At 34.9% G+C, this 22348-nt stretch overlaps 1 protein-coding gene across 6 annotated transcripts in view; it reads left to right on the top strand.

Moving 5' to 3' along the window:
* BRWD1 (bromodomain and WD repeat domain containing 1) overlaps positions 1–22348 on the top strand; it is a 102153-nt gene that overhangs the window by 45593 nt on the left and 34212 nt on the right. For 2 of the 6 annotated variants that reach the window (XM_074325217.2, XM_088794582.1), the window contains exons 20-29: positions 1014–1107; positions 4740–4871; positions 9670–9764; positions 12010–12208; positions 13558–13683; positions 13779–13886; positions 16794–16918; positions 17545–17627; positions 21290–21401; positions 22034–22095. In XM_074325217.2, the coding sequence (XP_074181318.2) occupies positions 1014–1107; positions 4740–4871; positions 9670–9764; positions 12010–12208; positions 13558–13683; positions 13779–13886; positions 16794–16918; positions 17545–17627; positions 21290–21401; positions 22034–22095 (1136 nt within the window). The remainder of the gene's footprint in view (positions 1–1013; positions 1108–4739; positions 4872–9669; positions 9765–12009; positions 12209–13557; positions 13684–13778; positions 13887–16793; positions 16919–17544; positions 17628–21289; positions 21402–22033; positions 22096–22348) is intronic. The other 4 variants (XM_074325220.2, XM_088794583.1, XM_074325227.2 and 1 more) reach the window with 3 other exon arrangements.

The following is a 22348-nucleotide window of genomic DNA, read 5'->3' on the forward strand; positions in this document are numbered from 1 at the left end:
GATACTTTTGAAGGCCTAGACTGTTCCTTTGCTTTATCATTGATTGAAAATGAATTGTGTATAGTGTTTCATTGTCAAAACAAAGGGAAGCATGCAGAAATAGGGTAGGAATTACATTTGGCTGCCAAGTGAAGAGCCTCATATAGTTCCTTAAATACACATAAAAGTGGTGAAATTGACAGCTTATGAAGGGTTGAGTGTGATTTAGAATTCTCAGGTGGGTAACGTCCCACTAATTGGAGTGTGGGCTGTAGGTGAATCTTGGGGAAACAGTCATTTCCTTAGAAATCAGTTTTTGCCCTTATAGCATTTATGCTGATGCTCATTTTAGTGGCCAAAATGTCAGTTTTGAAACTTCTCCAGTGGGGTTTTAAACTGAACAAAAAACGTACAGCCATGTGTTTTCAATAATGTTCAAATTGGAAGAAAAGGAGGACATTCAGTCAGTTGAACCAGGGAGAAGGAAAATAATGATCAGTACCTTTGTCATGGTGGGAGGTCCTTTGCTTTGAAATTGGTCACAGTAACATTATAGTTTCTCTTTTTTATCACGGAAGTGAAATAGAGGTGATTAGAAGAACTGGTAACATTGGCATTCTGGTTTTCTACAAATTGTAAAACATGCAGTTAGAATAGTTTGGAAGAGGGTTCTGCTCTTATTTTCCCTATAGAGAGGAATTGCAATCTTGGAAAATTATAGGGACATTAGGAGTAGCTAATTTGAGAGATCTGGTTTGAATTGGTCCCAGTAGGGCCGATAAAAATACAAACGAATTACCATTTCAGTGTAAAATACAAAAAATAGGACTTCCTAGCTGCTGCTGAGATTATGTTTATATTAGATTTCTAACAAAGTACAGCTTGATTGAAGGTTTATTATAACTTCAGGAATTTTCTGTGTTAATTTAAAAAGTATATAAGCTTATTCCTAGAATCATAATGGCTAACTTTTCCTGTTAATATACTTATCTATCACGTCAGTAGCTAATATAACTGGATACTTAAATTTGTAGGAAGTTGGAAGACTTCAGGATAGAGAAAGGTGAAGAGGAAAGAGATCTTTATATAATTGGAAGAAAAAGGAAGACTCTCCAGCTCTCACAAAAGGTAACCTGAATTCTGTTTTGTTGGGAATAAGCAGATTAGAAATCAAACTGAAATTTAGTTTTCTTTTGATCAGTGAGGATGTTAGTAATTGTCTCCTGAAGTGGACTAATACACCTTAATGCCTTTTGTTTGGGATTTAACATAGTATACATAAGTTTGTACAGCTGTTAGGAAAGAGTAGTACTTTGAAAACTTCAGGCATCAGCCTAATGCCTAACAGTGCTACCGGATTCTAGAACATTATTGTCTAATGACCACTCAGGTCAAGAACTGGAACATTACCAGCACATCAAAAGTATTTTGTGTCCATTCCCAATCACTACTCTTTCCTTTCTCCCACACACAACCAACTGTCTTACTTCTAAAACTGTTGGTTAGCTTTATCTGTTTCTGAAGTTTATCCAAATCATGCTTTTATAAAAAGTCTCAGATGTTACAATGGTTTGTATAATAACTCGCCAAACTCAAGAAAATTTTATTCCTTAGTATTTAATTTCTCTTTTTGGATTTTCTTGAATGTCAAAGGAATAGCATTAACATTGAGGCCACGGAGAATACACAAAATATGTGTAAGATCAGTGCTACAAGACTAGTGGAAAATGGTTGTGTGTTTGCAGGATTTTATGGGAACTAATTACTCTGTCTTGAAATGACTGTAAGAGACGGCCTGTGCATGGCTAGCTGCCATCAGCTAACTTGTTTAAGCCTGATGCTCAGTGCTTTTGGATATAACTTGGGCTTTGAGAATTCATTAAAAATAGTCTTTATCTTACTATTTAATTTAAAAGTGACTCAACTCATTATTTTGTCAAGTACTGAAAAGAAAAAATGTTGTCTAACTGAATGAATATCTGTGGGTCTAGTTAGGATATTTTTTCATGAAAAATTTCAAAGTTAAATTTACAAAAATAATTTTAAAGAAATTAATACATTTTTTTCTAATTGTTTTACTTTTGCTAGAAAGATAAGTTTTTAAAGTTTGATCACATTACTGTTATATATTCATAACCTAATTTAGATATGTAATTTCGTATATTGCAGTCTATGTACTTGAATTACATTAAAAATTATTCAAGAAATGGTTACAAAGTTAAATATGAAGGGCTTTAAAATTTTCAATTTAACTTTTATCTCAAAAATTTTATTCTTAACCCTGTATTGAATAAAAAGGCTAAGCTTTATACTTAATCTTTTTACGTACAAAGCACAGATATTCATATAGTACATAAACACTGATATAGTACATCTGTGGTATTAAAATTTCATTAGGGGGGCAAATTAGGAAAAAGTCTAAGGTGTTTTTCTGTGGAGTAGGGGTAATAAGGGTGAGAAACGCTGATTTCAGTGGAATCATACAGTAAGTAATTTTTTGTATCTGGCTTTTCTCATTTGACTTTGTGAAATTTGTCTATGTTGTGAGTAGTTGAAGTTCATTTGTTTTCATTGATGTATTGTATTCCCTGATTCTTGCAGTGTATTTGAGTCGTTTTCATACTTTGACTATTAGCAATGATACTGCTTTCAATATTTTGTACATATCTCTTGGTATCCATGTGTGTTTCTTTGGTGTGTATGCCTTGGAGTAAAATTGTTAGATCATAAAGTATGTGTATACTATTCAACTTTAGTAATTAATGCCACATGTGGTTTCAAAATGATTGCACTCCGACCTTTGGTGAAATAAGTGTTAAAATCTTATATTTGCAGATTTCTGTTTCTACTTGTTTTGCTTTATGTGGTTTGAAGCTATGTATTTGGCATGTACAGATTCCCTTTTTCCTACTGAATTGAACCTTTTATCATTTAAATTTTCACTCCTTATCTCTAGTAATGCCTGCTTCTTGAAATTCTTTTGTATTAATATAGCTGTGCCAGCTTTCTTTTGTCTAGTGTTTTCATAGTGTATGTTTCCATCTTTTTTACTTTTCTCTTCTCCTGAGACTCCAGTTACATTCATTCCCTTTTGTTTTTTGTGCTGTTTTCTGCTGTTCAGAATTCTTTTCTGACCTATAGTCTAATTTGTTACTTCTCTTTTAGCTGGTTTAATCTGCTGCTAAACCTGTTGTGTTTTTTAGTTTTAGTTACCATATTTTTTAGTTTAAAATTTTCATTTGTTTTTTTTTTTTTAAGAGTTTTCAGTTTTCTGCTGAAGTTCTTACTATTTTAATTCATTGAAGATTATCAGCCATAGTTACTTAAATCCATGTCTGCTAATTTTATTATTTCAGTATCTTCCTCCCATCACTGGGATTTGTGGCCATTTCCTGTTGATTTTTTTCCTCTTGTTTTACAATCACGTTTTCCTTGTTACCTGTGTTTTTGATTGAATGTTAAATATTAGAGATGATTTGAAGCCTTGGATGGTTTTTCTTCCCCAGAGAAGATTTAAATGTGCTTCTTGTAAGCTGTTGGGCCACTGAGAAGTCTATATTGCCTTAATCCAAACAAAGATGGGCTTTAGTGCCTTGGGGTTACTGTTCATCTGTAGTTTACCTGTCAGTCTAGGCTGTAGCCCTTTGGGCTGACAGCCAAAGCCTGGGGTATTTTCCTACACAAAGGAAGTTCTGAATTGCAAGTTTTGTTAGCCTCACTCAAGAGTTCAGTCTGTCAATTTTTTGCTTATCTGCTAAACCTTTCAGCTTCCTCTCCCAGAGTGATTTCCTCTTTATTGTTTGTCCTTTTCTTGTCTTGCTCCTGTAATTCTTCATAACCTTGTTAGAGATATAATGCCGTCAAGCTGATTTTTAAAAAAAACATATTTTGAATAGATTTTCTTGTTCCTCTCAGTGGTAGTTTTGATCCACCTGTGTTTATACATTATCAGTTATTAAACTCATTGAGTTTTTGTTTTAACAAGTATCAGTACGGACAAAAGAAAAGCATAATTCATTCTAAAATCAGCCAGTGATATGTTGAAATGATAATACACACCATTGATTATCAAACAGAAGGCACTAATGTGCAAGTTTATTTGTATATTAATTCAAGGAATATGTGCTGTCACTGAGTCATTCCACATATGACTTTGGTGTTTGAGGAATATGGTATGCCCTTCCCTTAAAAAAAATCAATCTAGCTATTTTATTTGGCTGATTTTTAAAGATGATTTAATTATTTTGATAAAAATAATATTTTAAAAATTCAAGCAGAATTGAAAAGTACTGACAACACATCATCTAAAAATATAAAACCTGGAAATAACTAAGGTTAGTATTTGAGGATTATTTCAAAGATTTCTCTATACCTGTGTGTGCACATATAGTGATACATTTCTTAGGATTGGTTACTGCATCATACTATTTTCACTTCTAAGATACGTATTTTTTAAATGACATACTTTTTGGGTTATTGTTATTATTCATGGCATACCAATTAACATGATTTTGTTTGGAAAATTCTGATCTAATATGTGCCTAATTAAGCCATGTCTTTTAAGTATCTTAAAAGTTAAAATACCAAGGTTGATTTAACAGCATATGGCAAAAATATCATTTATTAAAGAATACATTCTTTTTCAACTATTATTATTTATTGCCTTAAATCTTTTTGGGAATTTGATAGAATGCCCATTTTGTTGAAGATTGTGCTTATTTAGGTGTTGATTTTCATCTGCATGTTTCTTTATGTTGCAGTCTGACTCAGTGGTTTTGATGTCACAGTCTAGGCAGAGGACATGTAGGCGCAAATATCCAGTTTATGGTAGAAGAAATCTTGGATGGATTGAGTTATCTTCTGGAAATGAATCTTCAAGCTCTATAAGACATGTGAGTTTTATAACTTTAAAATACATAAAATAATCTTAATAGTTTGTTTTACTTTGAATCTACCCTGAAATTATGCAAAAACATAGTATTCTATAGAGGTGAAGATGAAAGTCCACCCTTTTGAATTCTAACAAATTTTGAACAAGCTTTGTAGAGGCACTCACTGTACAAGTTTACTTCAGTAGTTTTAGTGTATTAACAGAATTGGGCCGTTGTTACCACTGTTTCAAAATACTTTCATCACCTCTAAAGAAACCTTATACCCATTTTTAGTTACTTCTCATTCCCATCCCATCCAGCCCCTGGCAATCACTAATCCACTGTCTGTCTCTGGATTTGTCTATTCTGGACATTTCACATGAATGGAATCATACAGTATGATTTTGTGACTTTTTTCCACTTAGCTTAATGTTTTCAAGCCTGATTCACGTATAGCGTGTATCAATTCATTCTTTTTCATTGCCCACTATATGGTATACCGCATTTTGTTTATCCACTCATCAGCGGATGGACATTTGTATTATTTCTACCTTTTGGCTAGTATGAATAATGCTGCTTATTAACATTCATATACGGATTTTTGTTTGGATATAAGTTTTCCATTCATTTGGGTAAGTAGCTAGGAGTCAGTTTGTTGGGTCATGTGGCAACCCAATGTTTTAACTGTTGAGGATTTGCCAGCCTGTTTTCCAAAGCGGCTGTATATTCCTCTCAGTGTTAGATGAGGTTCCAGTCAGTTTCTCCATATCCTTGCCAACACTTGTTATTGTCTGTCCTTTTGAGTTTAGCTATCTTAGTGGTCATGAACTGTGGTTTTGATTTGCATTTCCATAATGACTAATGATGTTGAACGTGTTTTCATGTGCTTATTTTCCCTTTGTATATTTTTGGAAATATTACTATGCAAATCTGTTGTCCATTTTTCAATTTGGGTTTTTAAAAATTGCTATAAGAGTTCTTTTTATATTCTGCATATAAGTTCTGTATCAGATAATATGACTTGCAAATATTTTCTCCTGTTTAATGTGTTGTCTTTCACTTTTTTGATTTCCTTTGAAGCACAAAAGTTTTACATTTGATGAAGTCTAGTTTATCATTTTTCCTTTGTTGCTTGTGCTTTTGCTGTCATATCTGTCTTTTGTCTAGTCCCTTTACTTTCAGTAATCATGTAAGTTACTGGTTTTCATTGTGATTTTTCTTGGGAAACCATTATTTTTGGTAGAGTATTTAAAAATTAATATCAGAATGTTAATGTTTTCTAATTCAGTAATGTCTTGAGGATGAAATGTTCCATATCGATGAACAATTCCTTTTAATGTTTTATAAAGCATTAAGATAGTGGTCAAGTATAGTGCCTGAGTTTAAATCCAAATTTTTCAGCTTTGACAACTTACTTAACCTTTCTGTGCTTCTGCCATATCTGTAAACGTAATTAGTAGTAGTGTGTCCCTCAGATGTTGTGAGAATTAATTCAGTTGATCATGGAAAGTGCTTAAAACAGTGCTAAATATCCAATATTGTTAGCTCCTGTTATCATCCAAGCTGTTCACTTAAATGATTTTGATTTATGTAATGAGACTTTTTACATTAATTTCTTCTTATTTACAGTGTATTGAGCTGTTTAAACCCTTTCTTAATGATTTTGGGTAATTATGATAAACAGTCTCACCCATCCTCTAGGTAGCCCATTTCACTAGTTTTTTGCTTATCCTTTTTATGTTTTTTCCCCCCACACATTCTTCAATCAATGTATATTTTATTTCTCCTTTTGTACAAAAAATATAGCATACTGCAGATGTGTTTTTGCACTTGGACTCTTTTCACTTAAAATATTCTTGAAATCACGTTATATCAGTTCATAAATATCTTCCAGGGTTTTTTTTTTTTTTTTTTGAGTTACATCATAATTGTGTGGTCACAACAGTTTACTTAACTAGTTTTCCTGATTGTGGCCATTTAGGATGTTTTCATTAACAAATAATAAATACTACAGTGACTAAGCTTTTGTATATGTATGTAGTTTTGTATTGTTGGAGACGTAATTTGGGGATATATTCCTTGAAATGAGATTGCTGAGTCAACAGATAAATGTATATGAGTTTTATGAGATACTGATAAAAATACTTGTAAAGAAGAATTCCAACTTGCATTGCTACCTGTGGTGTATGGGAGTGCCTGGTTCCCTACCCTTTAGCCAACAGAATGTTATACTTTCTAATTTGCCAATTGGTGGGAAATGGTATCTTAGTGTAATTTTATTTTTTATGTTTTGGCAATTTATGTGATAAAATAACATGTAGCACACAATTTACCATTTTAACGATTTTTAAGTGTATAGTGCAGTGGCATTAACTATAACCATCACCACTGTACATTTCTAATACTTTTTCATCTTCTCAAATAGAAACTACTCATTAAACAATAACTCCCTGTTTTTCTCTCTCCTCAGCCCCGGGTAATCTCTCTCCTACTTTCTCTCTCTATGAATTTGCCTATTCTAGATACCTTATATAAGTGGAATCACACAGTATTTGTTCTTTTGTCTTTGTTTTATTTCATATTGTAGTTTTATTTTGAATTTCTCTTGTGTGCGAAGTTGAATATCTTCATATATTTAGAATCTCTTTTTCATTTATGCACATTGTCTGTGTCTTTTGGTTTCTGTAGTGTTTTTGGTTTTTTTTCCACGCTTAAAAAAATTTTATATGTTAGATATGTTAGTCCTTTATCTTTGATATACACATATATTGAGAATGTTTTCTCCCAGTTCTAATTTAGTGGGGTTTTTCACTGCTATTATATTCTCTTAAGTAGTTATTATTTGTGTGTATGAAGGCTATTGATTTCAGTAGGTTAAATTTTTTTACATATCCTGATACATTACTGAATTTTTGAGTTAATTTTATCATTGATTTTTCTGAGGTTTTCCATATATACTCTCTTTTATACAGATACTTTTACTACTTCTTTCCTAATTTTTATACCTCTGATTGATTTTTCTTGTCTAATTGCCTTAATATTTGTAGTACAGTGTTGAATAGTAGTGGAGAAATTGGGCCATAATCCTGTTGTTGGTGGAAATGTGTCTACCTTTTCACATTAAGATGCTTTATTTTAGGTCTGTACAGTATATGTTTTATTTTTATTAGGGAAATATCAATTAATGCTTATTTTCTTAAGTGTTCTTTTTGAAAAATCAGGAATGATGATAGATTTTTTTTTCTTTTTAAATCATCAATGGTATTAATGTTATGATTCTTTGTACCTATTTTAAATTAATTGGGTGTGTTTTAAATTAACGGGGAACTTTTAAACTAATTCATACATAATGTAGAATGTTAAATCCTCTTGACTTTTTAAAGTAAATTATATTTTTGTGTTGTGACAGTTTGTTTTACCTCTTACAGTGGTATGAATTCATTCTCCTATATTGTTGCAGAGGCGGGGAGATGGGTGTGTGTATATGTGTATACGTTGGTTCCATTCTGTTTGGGTTTGGAAAGCTCTGATAGTAGAAAATGTATGGGCTTTAGAGTTAGCTTGATTTCTTCTTCCAGTTTCTAAACTTATTCTCCTGTGCCCCCAAGCATATTACTTTCCATTTCTTAGCCTTGGGTTCCTTCCATATAAAGAGGTAGTGGCATATAGGGAGTTGGGAGACAACACAAAACTCATTGGCAGGGTGGGTCCAAGTCTTGTGGGGTTCGAAGCTCGTATAATTTCAGGGACCTTCTATAGAAGGGCAGAGCTCTTTTTCTGAAAGGTAGGCACAGGGCCTTGGGAGGCAAGTTAAATTGAAAGCCTCTGAAACTTGTTTCATTAGCTTTATGTTAACACTGCCTCTGTTTCCAAAGGTGTTTCGAGAATTGAGATAATAACATATAAAACATTTCACAGGGTGCCTGGTTTTCAGATAGTTTCTGTTATTACTGTGATTTTAAGTCCATTTTGAGTATAAAAGCAGATTCCCTTTCGGTAGGTCTAGTGTCATAGGCTTAGGAATCTACTCCTGGAGTAGCATTGGACCCACATTTTTGAGAAACAGTTTTTCAGAATATCTTGACTTTGCATTTTGCCTATTCAAATGTAATAAAGGTAGATATTGCAACTTGGTCTTTGGAGTTTTTGGTTCTCAGTGGCATTTCCATTATCAATTACCAGTGCACCTAACTTAAGTGACTTGTTAGAGGTAAAGGTCATGTCTCAATTTAAAAGTGTCTGCCTTGTATCCAGGACCAGAACTTAAAGTGGACTATAGCTATTAGGGTTGTGGGATCAGATAGTTGTTTGTTCCCATCTCTTCTGTATGTTAAAAAACAAAACAAAACTTTATGTTTTAGAATAGTTTTAGCTTTACAGAAAAATTGCACAGTAAGTACAGTGAGTTCTCTATACTACCTCTCTCCCACATAGTCTTCCTATTTGTAATATCTTGCATTCGTGCGGTATATTTATTACAGCTGATGAATCGATTTTTATACATTGTCATGAACTAAATTTCAGTTTACATTAGGGATCACTCTGTTCAGTTCTGTGGGTTTTGACAAATGCATAATGTGCTGTATCTACCATAACAGTATTACACAAAAAAGCTCACTGCTCTAACATCCCCTCCGCCCCTGTGGCCTTATGCCTTGACAAGGAAAAGGATGTAGTAAAAGCATTTCCTTTCTTTGGAAAGTTTACTTAATTGTATTTATTATCATACTTCTGAGATGATTACGATAACTGTTGACTTGTATTATTTATCCTCAGAGATCAAGATTTTTATTTTATTTTTTCCCCTTTTGCAAATTAGGAGACTTCCTGTGATCAAAGTGAAGGTTCTTGTTCTTCTGAAGAAGAAGAATGGAAAAGTGATAGAAGAAGTGAAAGTGATAGTGAAAGTACGAGGTATTTATTTTTAATTGTTTTAATCTTTTAATCATTGTAGTTGTAGTTTTGGATGGAACTGTACTTGAATGGCATTCTATGGAGCAATTAACTGCGTTTTTAATACATGTAAAAGGAGAAGAAAACAGGATTAATAGCTATTTCTATAGAAAATGCTTTGGATATTTTTATTTAATGTAAACATTTGAGCCAACAGTATAAAATATGTGTATTCAAAATATCAGTTAGTCTTGGGCTGCATTTACAAACAGCAGTATCCGAAGTATTTGTGGTAAAACCATTGTTAAATTCATCACTAGTTATTGCATGTATTATGTTTTGTTTAGTTTTGGTATCCAGAGTTCATGGGACCAAGATGTTAACATCTGTTTCTCATCTTGGTAAATGTCAACTTTGTTCTGACAGATGCTCAAGCCATAAATCTGCACATCATTCTCTTGTCACAATGTATCCATCATCAAGTCTAGAAAATTCTCCCTTCTAAGTAGAACTCAAATTATCTTATTTTTGTTTCTACTGGTACTGTGCTGGTCCAGACCACCACACTCTACTTCCTGCTTCCTTTCTTGTCTTCTTTTATTCCATTATGATTAAGAGCTGGAGTGATTGTTAGAACACATGTCTACTCTTAAAAAAAACTTTTTTAATTGTAAAAATTTACATAAAATTTACCATCTTAACCATTTTTATTTTTTTATTTAAATGTTATTGGGGAATATTGGGGAACAGTGCGTTTCTCCAGGGCCCATCATCTCCAAGTAGCTGTCCTTCAATCTAGTTGTGGAGGGCGCAGCTCAGCTCCAAGTCCAGTTGCCGTTTTCAATCTTAGTTGCAGGGGGCGCAGCCCACCATCCCATGTGGGAACTGAACCGATAACCTTATTGTTGAGAGCTCGCGCTCTAACCAACTGAGCCATCCAGCCGCCCCCATCTTAACCATTTTTAACTGTACAGTGCAGTAGTGTTAAGTACATTCACAGTGCTATGCAGCCAATCTCTAGAACTCTTTCAGTCTTGTAATCTGAAACTGTATTCCTATTAAACAACAATTCTGTTTGACCCCCAGCCCCACGTTCCTGTCATCTACCTTCTCCTTCTATTTCTGTATTCATTGTCTTCTAGTTCAGCTTTTCTTGAATTTTATTATACAGATAAGATGCTCTTAAATTGTTTTTAAACAGCTCTCTTTATGATAAATAGCTTTTGGAAATGTTTGCGTTTCTGTGAGTGTGTGTTTTATTAAGCCTGAGAGATATGTGGTTGGCCAGTGATGGCCTCAGTAAAGACCTTTATCATCGTTTTCTGTGTTTGCTAAAGCTAGTCGTGGGCCAGGAACTAGTTAGTGTTCTGTATCTAGTTTCCTGTTTGACTCCGCTTTTGCTTCAGGGTGGGCTAAGACTAGTCCCTCTTTTGGATCTTCTGTCATAGCGGGGAAGTCTCTCTCCTGGCAAGAAGCTCTGATCACTCACAGCTTTCTGTTTTGTATGGCTACACTTTGCTTGGGCTTCTCAGTATATTCACTGATGGTTTGTCATTCCAGTAAAATTTTCTAGTTTATTCCTGAGTTTCCTCCAACTTAGGGCAGGTGCCACTTACGGTTCTGTATGATGACTACTGCTTTCATAACTACACTTCATTTGTTAAGAGGGGAACTGTTGGCTCTAGATGTTGTCTTCTATGAGGCCTCATCTATATTATACATAAAAGAAAATCCTCAGCCGTATATCTTTTCCTAATTTCCAGCATCAGTGACAGCTTCTCTCTTTCTCAGGATCTTTGATCATTTCAGTATTTGTTGCTAGAGAGGGCCGATTGTTCACGTTGACTCTTCCTGAGGTCTATCTTTCCCTCATCTTCGTCTCTACTTCTCTCTCATCTTAACACGTTGCGTACGGATCACGAGAATCTTTGTTTTTTCTGAGCCTTGCGTTAAGGACGGATAACAAGAATTCTCGTTTTTACTGTTGACTCTTTTTACTTTGCATATTTTAATGAATTATTTGTAGAATAATTTATAGAATAATTTATTTGTAGAATCTATTATTTATAGAAAAATAATAAATGACATAGAAGCATTTACGCTTTAAAGAGAAGAGTGCATTTTAAAGTAGTTTCTTTTAAAAACCTGCCGGAACAGAGGGGTATGAGGGATTTAAACCCCGCCGCAACGTGTTAAGTTTATATGATTAATTTGCTAGTAGGGCTTGGATTCTGGTTCAACACAGTAAAATGTTTTCCTTTTCCAGTGACTCTTCATCGAGATATTCTGACTGGACAGCTGATGCAGGCATCAATCTGCAGCCTCCTTTACGAACATCAGCTCGTCGCCGAGTTACCCGATTTTGTAGTAGTTCAGAGGATGAAATGTCGACTGAGAATTTATCTCCTCCAAAAAGGAGACGAAAGAGAAAGAAAGAAAATGAGTCTAAGAAAGAGGTAAGGAAGGTATATATCTTTAAAAATAATCTCTATCTACAGTTTTGTAGAGGTGTTTCTGACCATATTTAGAAATTAGAAATCTTTGGGAAATTGGAGCCTTTATTTTTTTATTGACATTGTTATGTCATCAGGAGTCAGATGTAAAATGCAAACTTATTTTTGGAAAAGATACTTTATTATTAAAACTTCTCTTTCTAATCTGCTCTGAGTTGGACTTGGTGCTTAAGTCTTTCTGAATGTGAAACTTAAAGGGAAAGCTCTGTTTTGCTCAGAATACCACCGTTAATCTCCTGTTAATATCAGCACCAAAACAAAAAAAGACTTCAAGGCATTTTCAGAAACTTTGTTCTTCTTTTATCCATTATTGCCATGTTTCCCACTTTCATTTGATATGTTCTGTCTTCGTACTTTTCTCATAATTTTAATATCCCTATTCCTTATTCAATGTATAGTGCGTGTGCTCCAGTTTTGCAGGTAGCCTTCATTATTAAAGATGCTACGTCTTTGTAGTAGTTACCTGTTGATATGAAACATACCACCCTGAGACTTACCTGGTTTGATGGGTCAGGCATTGGGGAGCTGATGAGCTCGGTGATTTTGGCTCATGAGATTGCAGTGATCATGTTGGCTGGGGCTGCAGTGTCTGGAGGCTTGATTGGGGCTAGATGATCTTCTTCGAAACTTACTCATGTGGCTGGCTGGTGGCCTCAGTTCGTCCCACATGAGTCTTTCCATAGGGCTGCTTGAGTGTCTTCATGACATGGTAGCTGACTTTCTCCCCCCAACTTCCCGAGAACAAATGATCCAAAAGTGTAAGCAGGGGGTAAGCCCTGATGCCTTTTATGACCAAGTCTTAGAAATCACACATTGTCATTTCTGCTTTATTCTATTTGTTGGAAGCAAGTTGAGCCCGGACTCAAGCAGAGGAGACTTTGGAGAGGATGAGTGTCAAAAATTTGTGGTCATATTTTAAGGTCACCAGTCTTAAAACCTCAAATCAAGAGGAGAATCCCTGTGGTGATGAGTCTGGTGAAATTCAGAGTGGTGTCTCCTGCCGAGCAGGCTGTGTGTTGCAGAGGGTTAGGTTGGATATTAGCCCCCTTCCCTACGATGTAAGGAGTAACGAAGAATCTATTAGAAATTCAGAAGATGTTAGGAAAAGTGCTAGGTGCAAACAAGTGATAAGGTCCAGTGTATGTTAAGGAACCAGATATGTATGCTGTTTAAAAACTAATTATTAGGTAACATGCCAATAAATAGTTATTTTGAATGGGGCAGTTTCTTCTGTTTTTTAGCCAAAGAGTGCATGCTGCTCCTTTCTCTTCTACCAAACTTTGTTCTCTTCCACTTGGCAGAATTTGCGGAGGGTAACTCCGACGGAGCTTGCAGATGCGGAACATTTATATGAATTTCATCCTCCGGTTTGGATAACTGACACCACACTTCGAAAGTCTCCTTTTGTTCCTCAAATGGGTGATGAGGTGAGAGTAATCCAACTTAGAAACATGAATGTGGAACATAAAATTAATATTACTCTTTAAGTTTTTATTTTTAAATATATGGCTTCATTTTGTAGGTAATATATTTTCGACAGGGTCATGAAGCTTATATTGAGGCTGTCAGAAGAAACAACATTTATGAACTGAACCCTAATAAGGAGCCATGGAGAAAAATGGATCTTAGGGTAAGATGATGTTATTGAACATTTAGCACATATATAATTAAATTACTTATAAATCCATTGAAAGAACATGGAGGCATAGCTTTACATTAATTTCTTACTTAAAAACATTTCTGCTATTTCCTGCTAAGCCTTAAAATGTAGCAGAAAGACTTATATTTATCAGTGGGCAGTCTTTGTATGTTGCTGATAGGCATGTAATATTCTAAGTGCCACAGTGTTTCCTAGGAGGGCAGCTTTGCAGTATGTATCATTAATCTTAAAATGTGAATGCCCAGGACAGATTTTTCAGAAGAAGTGCAAGTTTTCAAAAGAAGAAATACCAATTGGAAGAAAGGCTCAACATCATGCATAATAGAAAAACTTTAGCTCCTCTGTACTTAGCCAATTTTGTAAAATTTATTTATTTGTTTATTTGTTTATATATTTAAAGGAAAAAATGCCAAAAGTTTTAGCAAGTTAGCAAAAGTTTTGGTTTGTTAACAGTTATTCAAATTGGTGATAAGGGTGCATGAAGCAGCCCAGGTTTCGTAGCGGGTATCTTGGCAGTTGGAATTGAAACTGAAAAATATTTTTAGACCTTTTAAATCTGTGATTTTACTTAGGGTAATTTAAGAAACAACCAGAAATGCATGCAAACTTATGATCAAAGCAATTCTATATCATTGTACATGGAAACAAAAAATTCAAAAAAATCTAGATGTCCCATTATACTGAATGAATCAAATCATGGCATGTTTCACACATTTGACTACTATGTAGAGTCTGCCATATAATTGAGGCTTCTAAAATATTTGTTCAATGAATGATTGTTAAATTTTCACCAGGTGTTCAGGAAAAATGGCATGTGAAATGCTATTATAAAAATTTAAAGACATGTAGTCAAACCATATACTTTTATGTTTTCGATACTTGCAATAACTGTTAGAAGAGGAAAAATTCTTGAACAAAGATAAGCTGTTCTTAACACTCACAGTGAACTTACTGGCTGTACTTCTATGAATTTGGCTTTTGATACATTCAGATTTATTTATGTTTGTTTCACTTATTACTGTGTACCTAAGTAAAGTTGATCCTCATTATTCACGGTTTCCATATTTGCGAATTTGCCTACTCGCTGTCTGTTGTTCCCCAAGTCAATACTCAGGGTGCTTTCTGGTCATTTGCAGATATGCATAGAGTGGCAAAAAATTTGATATTGCTTGACCAGCATGTTCCCAGCTGAGGTTGAACAAGGTGATGCCTTCTTATGTGAGCTCTCACATTGTAAATAAGTGTCATTGTTGCAGTCTATTCAATGCCACGTTAAAAATTTTTCACATTTTTGTGCTTTTTGTTGGTGGCTTGCTGTTTAAAATTGCCCCCCCCGCATAGTGGTAAAGTGCCATCTTGTGTTCCTAAGCACCTTACAGAGAGTATATGTGTGTTAGATAAGTTTTATTTAGGCATGAGTTACAGCGCTGTTAGCTTTGAGTTCAATGTTAATGAGTCAGTGACATGTATTCAATGAGGTCTCTCTCAACAGACATCCACGTAACTCATGGTTATACATTGACTGGGGGACTGCGGTTTTATGACCAGAGACCTGTAGGAACCTAGCCCTCTATTTCCTCCGGAGCGCTGGTTAGGTGTCCGCTAAGGCAGTGCTCCTTCAGTGCTCTAGGCGGCTCTGTAGAACATAACTGCTGCGAAGAACGAGAGTCAGCCGAATTTAGCACTTGTGTACTTACAACAACCACATATTCGTGCAGAGAATCAATGGATGAACAATGTCTTGTATTCTTAGTATGAAGGAGACATGTCAGGGGGAAGGCTAGTTATGGCCCGTCCATTGGTGGGTACCTCGTCATGGTGGGGGCGGGGCTTGCTCATGTTCACTGTCCTAGCCCTCCTGCTGGACTAGGTTACGGCACATAGTAGTAGATCCTCCAATATTTATTGAAACATATTAGGCAGATGTTTAATGTCAAGTTTTTGAAGAATATTTAATACGCCAAAAGCTTATACATTTTGATTTGTATGATACAAAATTATGTAAATGAAAATGTGCTCGGAAGAAAGCCAGAAGGAAATTCAGATTGTTCACAGTGGTTATCCTTAGATACTGAGCTGAGACCGTGATTTGTGTATTCTTTCTTATACATTTTAGGTGTATAGCAGTCCCCCCTTATCTGTGGGGAATACGTTGCAAGACACCCCCCCCCCGCCCCCCCCATGGGTACTGCCAAACCCTATATATACTATGTTTTTTTCTATTCTACATGTGATAAACTTTAGTTTATAAATTAGGCATGGTGAGCGATTAAGAGCAATAACTAAAAATAAAATAGAACAATTATAATCATATACAGTAATAAAAATTGTGTGAATGGCTTTGGGGACGTTATTAGGTAAAGGTCACTTGCACACAAGCGCTGCGATACCAAAACAGTCGTGGATCTGATAACCAAGATGCCACCCAGTGACCAGTAGCCAGGCAGTGATACCGTGTGGAGATGCTGGGCCAAGGGCTGATTCACATCCCAAATGGGGCAGAGCAGGGCAGCGTGAAACTCCACTGTGCTACTCAGAGCGGTGCACAATTTAAAACTTATGTTTATTTCTGGAATTTTCTGTTTAGTATTTTTGGACCGTGGTTAACTATAGGTAACTGAAAAGGCAGAAAAAGAACCCACGGATGAGGGGATTACTGTATTTTCTAAAGTAACTCTATTCCTTACATTAGAAACAGCATTAAATGTCTATTTTCAAAAAGATGGGAAGCAAAGATGATTGTAATTACTGGTAAATTAAACCTGTCCACTGGTTTGGAAGCCTAAATTGTGAGTTGACTAAATTTTGCATTATGTAGAGAATTAGTCTTGAAGAATTACTTTATTTTAACCATTCTTTTAAAAAAATCTCTTAAAGGATCAAGAATTGGTCAAAATAGTTGGAATACGATACGAGGTTGGGCCCCCCACACTCTGTTGCCTCAAACTAGCATTTATAGATCCTGCAACTGGAAAACTTATGGACAAATCTTTCTCTATTAGGTATGTATTACCATTTGTGATGGAATTATTGCTGACTAGCATGCCTTTCCACTTAGCTGCAGGGTGGGTAGCAGAGTGCCGTGGTTGAAGTTCTGATAGATGGAGTAAAAATAGTGTTGCAGTTCTGATACTATACTAGGAGCAAAAATAGAGGCACTACAGCAGCAATTAGGCAGTGGCATGTTTTGTAAATGTTTCCATGCTGCTGAAATGTGTGTGTAATTCTGGCTCGTAGGGGAAATTGCTCCTGCTTTTGTTTTTGAGAAAATGTTGGGATAATTTGCTAGGTAAATCTGTGTTGTCCAGTATGGTAGCCATATGTAGCTGTTGAGCCCTGGAATGTGGTTGGTTAAAACTGAGTGGGATGTAAGTATGCACAGTGAATTTTGAAAACTTGGTGTGAAGAAAAAGAATGTAAAATATCTCATTTTGTATTATGTGGTGAAACAATATTTAGAATATATTGGGTTAAATAAAATACAATATTAAAATTAATTTCACTGGTTTCTTTTTATTTTTTTTAATAAGTAGTCAAAAATTAAAAACTACATATGTGGCTCCCATTGTATTTCTGTTGGACAGTGTTGCTCTAGATTATAACCTGATGATCTTTTATTTGTGTTTAGATATCATGATATGCCAGATGTTATTGACTTTCTTGTATTGCGTCAATTTTACGATGAAGCAAGGCAGAGGAATTGGCAGTCTTGTAAGTCTGTCCTTACTGAGTATTATATGCCCGTAGAAATTAATCTGTCTTTTTATACTGTAATAAAAGTTTTTTGGTTGTGGTACAGCTTATTAGGGTGGATACAAACGTAAATTCTGGAAAGAATTATATATATAAGTGACTGGTAAGTATATTTTGCTTAGGGCTTGGTACTTCCTACTTCTTAGTTGACTTTTTAGCCAAGCAATATTACTTCTATTCTTGTGGTATGTGACATTTTGAAGGGATTATTTCTTACTCATTGATTATAGTCTAGGGTAGTAGACCTTTTATTTCCCTTCAGACTTCTCCAAACTGCATTATCTCTAATTATCTTTAACATGACACTGGTTAATTCACAAAATTATCCTATGATGTAAAACAACCAGAAAGTTGAAAAATGCGGGTTTCACACAGATAATGTTCTGCTATACCAGAATATTTTACCTTGATATCATATCAACCCAGATTTAAATAGTCTGATTTAAGGGAACCATTCCTTTAAAAAATAAAAAGTTCCTATAATGCTTATGCTTTATAACCATGATGCGTATGTGTGTCCAGAAAAAGTAAAATGATCTCAGCGTGGGCACTAACTACATGGTGCCCATTTAGGGCGGGCTGATGGGCTCACTTGCTTAGATTGGTGCAGGTCATTCATCTCCTCAGGACATAGTTGATGACTGTAGTCAGTCAGGACAGGTAATACCAGTTAGCAACTGTAGTGCCTGTTTCACAGGTGGACGTGTGGTGTTACTTTTCAGTAGGGAATGTTATCTTGGGGAGCTCATATGTTGAGATTTACTTCAGTCACTTAGGATAACTTATTCTGCTGTCATCAGCTTTGGTCTCTTGTTAGAAATATCAAGTTTTGCCAGGCTGTGTCATCTAGTGTACACTCATAAATGATGTTAAGATCGTATTTTCCTAGTTTCTGCCACCCTTTTTGACAGATAATACAAGCAAGTACCTTTTAGGTAAATGCCCTCTGCCATCCCTGTTTGAAACAAAGATTGTCAGAGTGTTGCTGTTCTTAGTAGATTATTTTTAATGGTAATGTCTGGACAAGTAATTAAGATTATTTTGGGATTAGAGGTAAAGGAAATTTTTCTGGTAGAAAAACATCTAGCTACACCACACACACGAGATAGCTGGCATATATGGGAATTAAATACAGCCAAGTCCCAAAGAACTTTCAGGTTTGTCATCTGTTAATGTTTTTTTTCAGCCCGCGTGGCATGTAGGTCAGAAGCTTTTACTTTGTTATGCCAGCATGGCCATTCAAAATTTTTTTAAACTTAATTCTCTACAGCTAAATTTTAGAGGCAGATTCCCAATTGCCCCTTATAGTTTGGTTGTTTATGTCTTATTTTTGTGGTTGAGAAATTAGTGTACCAGTTCTTTTATACTAATTAACTCATTTTTGCTCCCCTATAAGATCTTACCCATTCTCCTGAAGTTTGAGCTGTGCTCTTAGAGGAAGTGGCTTGTTTCTGTTTTTACTGTGTTGAGAACTTAGCAAAAGTTTATCCTTCTCTTGATAGCCAAAATAGGTTTATTTGAAAATTCTTAATGGAATAGAAAAACCAATTTTTTGAGAAAACTAATTTTTATGGCTCCTTTTAATTTAAAGTGTTTGTCTTACACTGAAGAAATATTTTTGTCTAAACTGAATGTATTTTCTAGTATTAGATAAGTAGGAAAGAAAAATATTATAAAGTTAATTCTTGGTATCAAAAACTGGCTCACTTATAACCATTTGCTTTTATATTAGGCATCTCAAAATGAAGCCACTGGATTTGTTATTACCATAATACTTATTGTAATAAATGTTGTAATTGCTGTTTATGCTAAATTAGGTTATTTACATTACAGACAAAAACCCTGGTGTTATATCAAATTTTTAGTGTATGGCTTTCATTTAAAATGTTAGAAAAAATTTATTAAGATTTATTTCAAAAGTTGAAGTTTCGTTTTGGAATATATGTTAATGAAATATTTTCAAAAGTAGAATTTTATTAATGGTAGAGAGATGGATAGAGGGATGAGGGGCTTACAAGTTTTTAGTGATTTTGATGTAAAATGTACATGGAAGTCATGTTTACATGAATTTGAAAATATATTAAGAACCTTAAAACATGTAACTGACATTGTGATACTGCTATTTTTTACAGAATTCACTGTAAGGATACTCTTTAGTAAAGAGTCTTGATTCTTTGTGGGTATTATGTAAACATTCTCTTAGGGGTGAAATGTAGCTTTAATTTTGATTGATACTGTTTTCATAAAATTTTCCTTGAAAAAGAATTGTTAATCTATCAAAGAATTACTAATGCTGTGTGATTTCTTTTTCTTACTGTTTTTGTTTTGAAAATGGTGGGATGGATGGGAAGCAAGAGATAGGGTATTATAGTAGTCTTTGTTTCTTTTGTAATAATATGTCAAACAAAGATCAAATACAGTTTATTTCTCTAGAAGTGTTACAGTTGTAGGGTACATTTAGAAATGTGTATGATTTAAAATCCCTGAAGTCCGTTAAAGTATTTGTTCCACAGTTGGTTTGTATGTTATGCTGAGATAATGGGACGTGTGGATGTTTCATTCTTTGAAATAAAAAATGTGGAAGTGTTGAGGGTAGATTTAGACCTAATTCTTATTATGAGATCTTAAGAATTAGAACACTTTTACGTGAAGACACTTACATAGGAACAACTTTAGAATAATCATGGATTAAATTCTAATCATAGTTACTTTTATAATTTGTTTTATTCAATAAATGTTATATTTTGTAAGTATATGTATTTAATACACTTACTTTTTTAAATAAAAAAATTACTTTCAGGTGTACAAAGCAACAGAATGATGAGACATTTACACCCCTCACAAACTGATAAACCCCCTCCAAGTTTACCACCCCTCTGACATTGTATATACTGTTACAATACCACTGACTTCATTCCCTATACTGTACTTTACCTCCCATGAATACGCGCGCGCGCGCGCGCGCGCGCGCACACACACACACACGTGGATATATATATTTAATTATAGTTGGCATTCAATATTGTTCTACGTCAACTTCAGGTGTACAGCGCAGTGGTCAGGCATCTACACAATCTATGAAGTGATCTCTCTGATAAGTCCAGTGCCCATCTGGCACCCCACATAATCGATACAACATTAATGATTATATTCCCTAAACGATTTCACATCCCTGTGACTTTTGTGACTACCAATTTGTACTTTCTAATCCCTTCACGTTCTCTCCCATTCTCCAACTCCCATCTAGCAACTGTTAGTTTTTTCTCTGTATCTGTGTCTATTTGTTTCATTTTAATATACTTATTGAACAAATATTTATTGATAGTATGCATTGTAAAGGGTTTTTGAGTTTTCTTAAAATTTATTCATTTTATGTTGCAAAATCTAACAGAATTTACTTTGGAGTGGGAATTTGGATCCACTACACAGTAAATGGCTGAGTGTAATATTGTATCTTTTTCACATCTGTTTGATTATAGGTTGCTGGGAAGTGGGGAGGGATGGCTGATTTTAACATAAAAATATACTTTGATTTCTGTTTTATCTGTATCATATGGTGTTTTATAAATTAAAAATGTTAGTGTTGCAAATTGGTGTCTGATTGGTCATCTCTCTTCCAGGTGACAGGTTCCGTTCTATCATTGACGATGCTTGGTGGTTTGGGACGGTGCTCAGTCAAGAGCCCTATCAGCCACAGTACCCTGATAGTCATTTCCAGTGCTATGTTGTTAGGTCTGTATGCAGAAGGAAACGAATCAGTACAAACATTTGTTCATTGTGGCAGGTGGTTGGATAAATAACAGGATAAAAACAACCCCGATTAATTGTCATGACGTCATGGCAGTCTCACCTCTGCAGTCTCTTGCATGGCTCTGTTGTTCCCTGCTCACTAGTACCCCCTTGGTGCAATCTCTGACTGCTTCCCCGGGACCATTTCTGGAGCTTCCCAATATTTCCCCAGCCTGATAGTGAGTGCTGCGTCATTGCCTACGAGCACATACTACATCTTTTCCTTTGGGCAGAAAACCTGTGCTGCCTTTCCATTGGCCGCGGAATACAGTCCACGCTCTGAAGCCTGAGTCATGTTCCAGGCCTTCACACTGTCTGAGTTTTTCTTTACTTACCCTGGTCTAGGCCACACAGGATTTTTGGTTTTGTCCTTGAGCCTGCTGTACATTTTTATACTTAGTTTTCATAAGGTATCCTTCTAACATTTTATGACTGTTAAATAAACTTTCACTGCCACAGTGAGGTTTATTTTCGTATTTTCTATCTTCCTGTTTCCTCTTGTAGTGGATACCTAGTTACTAGCCACAAGTTGGCTTTATGGAAGGCTAAGCAGACTTTTCTTTTGGTTTTAACAGGTGGGACAATACCGAAATTGAAAAGCTTAGCCCATGGGACATGGAACCAATTCCTGATAATGGTATGTAATTGTTAAATAATGAAAATATTTTACCTTTGTGTTTCTAATTTTTTATCTTACTAAAGCACATAGAGCAAATTGTATTCTAAGAAATGTTTTCAAATTACGGTAACTGTGAGCTTTACTAAAAGAAGTCAAGAAAACTATGTGTATCTGGCTCATTAATTCCTACCCTGAGTTTCCGCTGGTGCTGGCTGTATCTCAGTAGCCTGTGTAAGTCTGCTGTAAACTCTTCAGACCGCCTCATGCAGCC

Source organism: Rhinolophus sinicus, chromosome 17, assembly GCF_057876585.1.
Source record: "Rhinolophus sinicus isolate RSI-liver-muscle chromosome 17, RSI-T2T, whole genome shotgun sequence".
Taxonomy (NCBI): domain Eukaryota; kingdom Metazoa; phylum Chordata; class Mammalia; order Chiroptera; family Rhinolophidae; genus Rhinolophus; species Rhinolophus sinicus.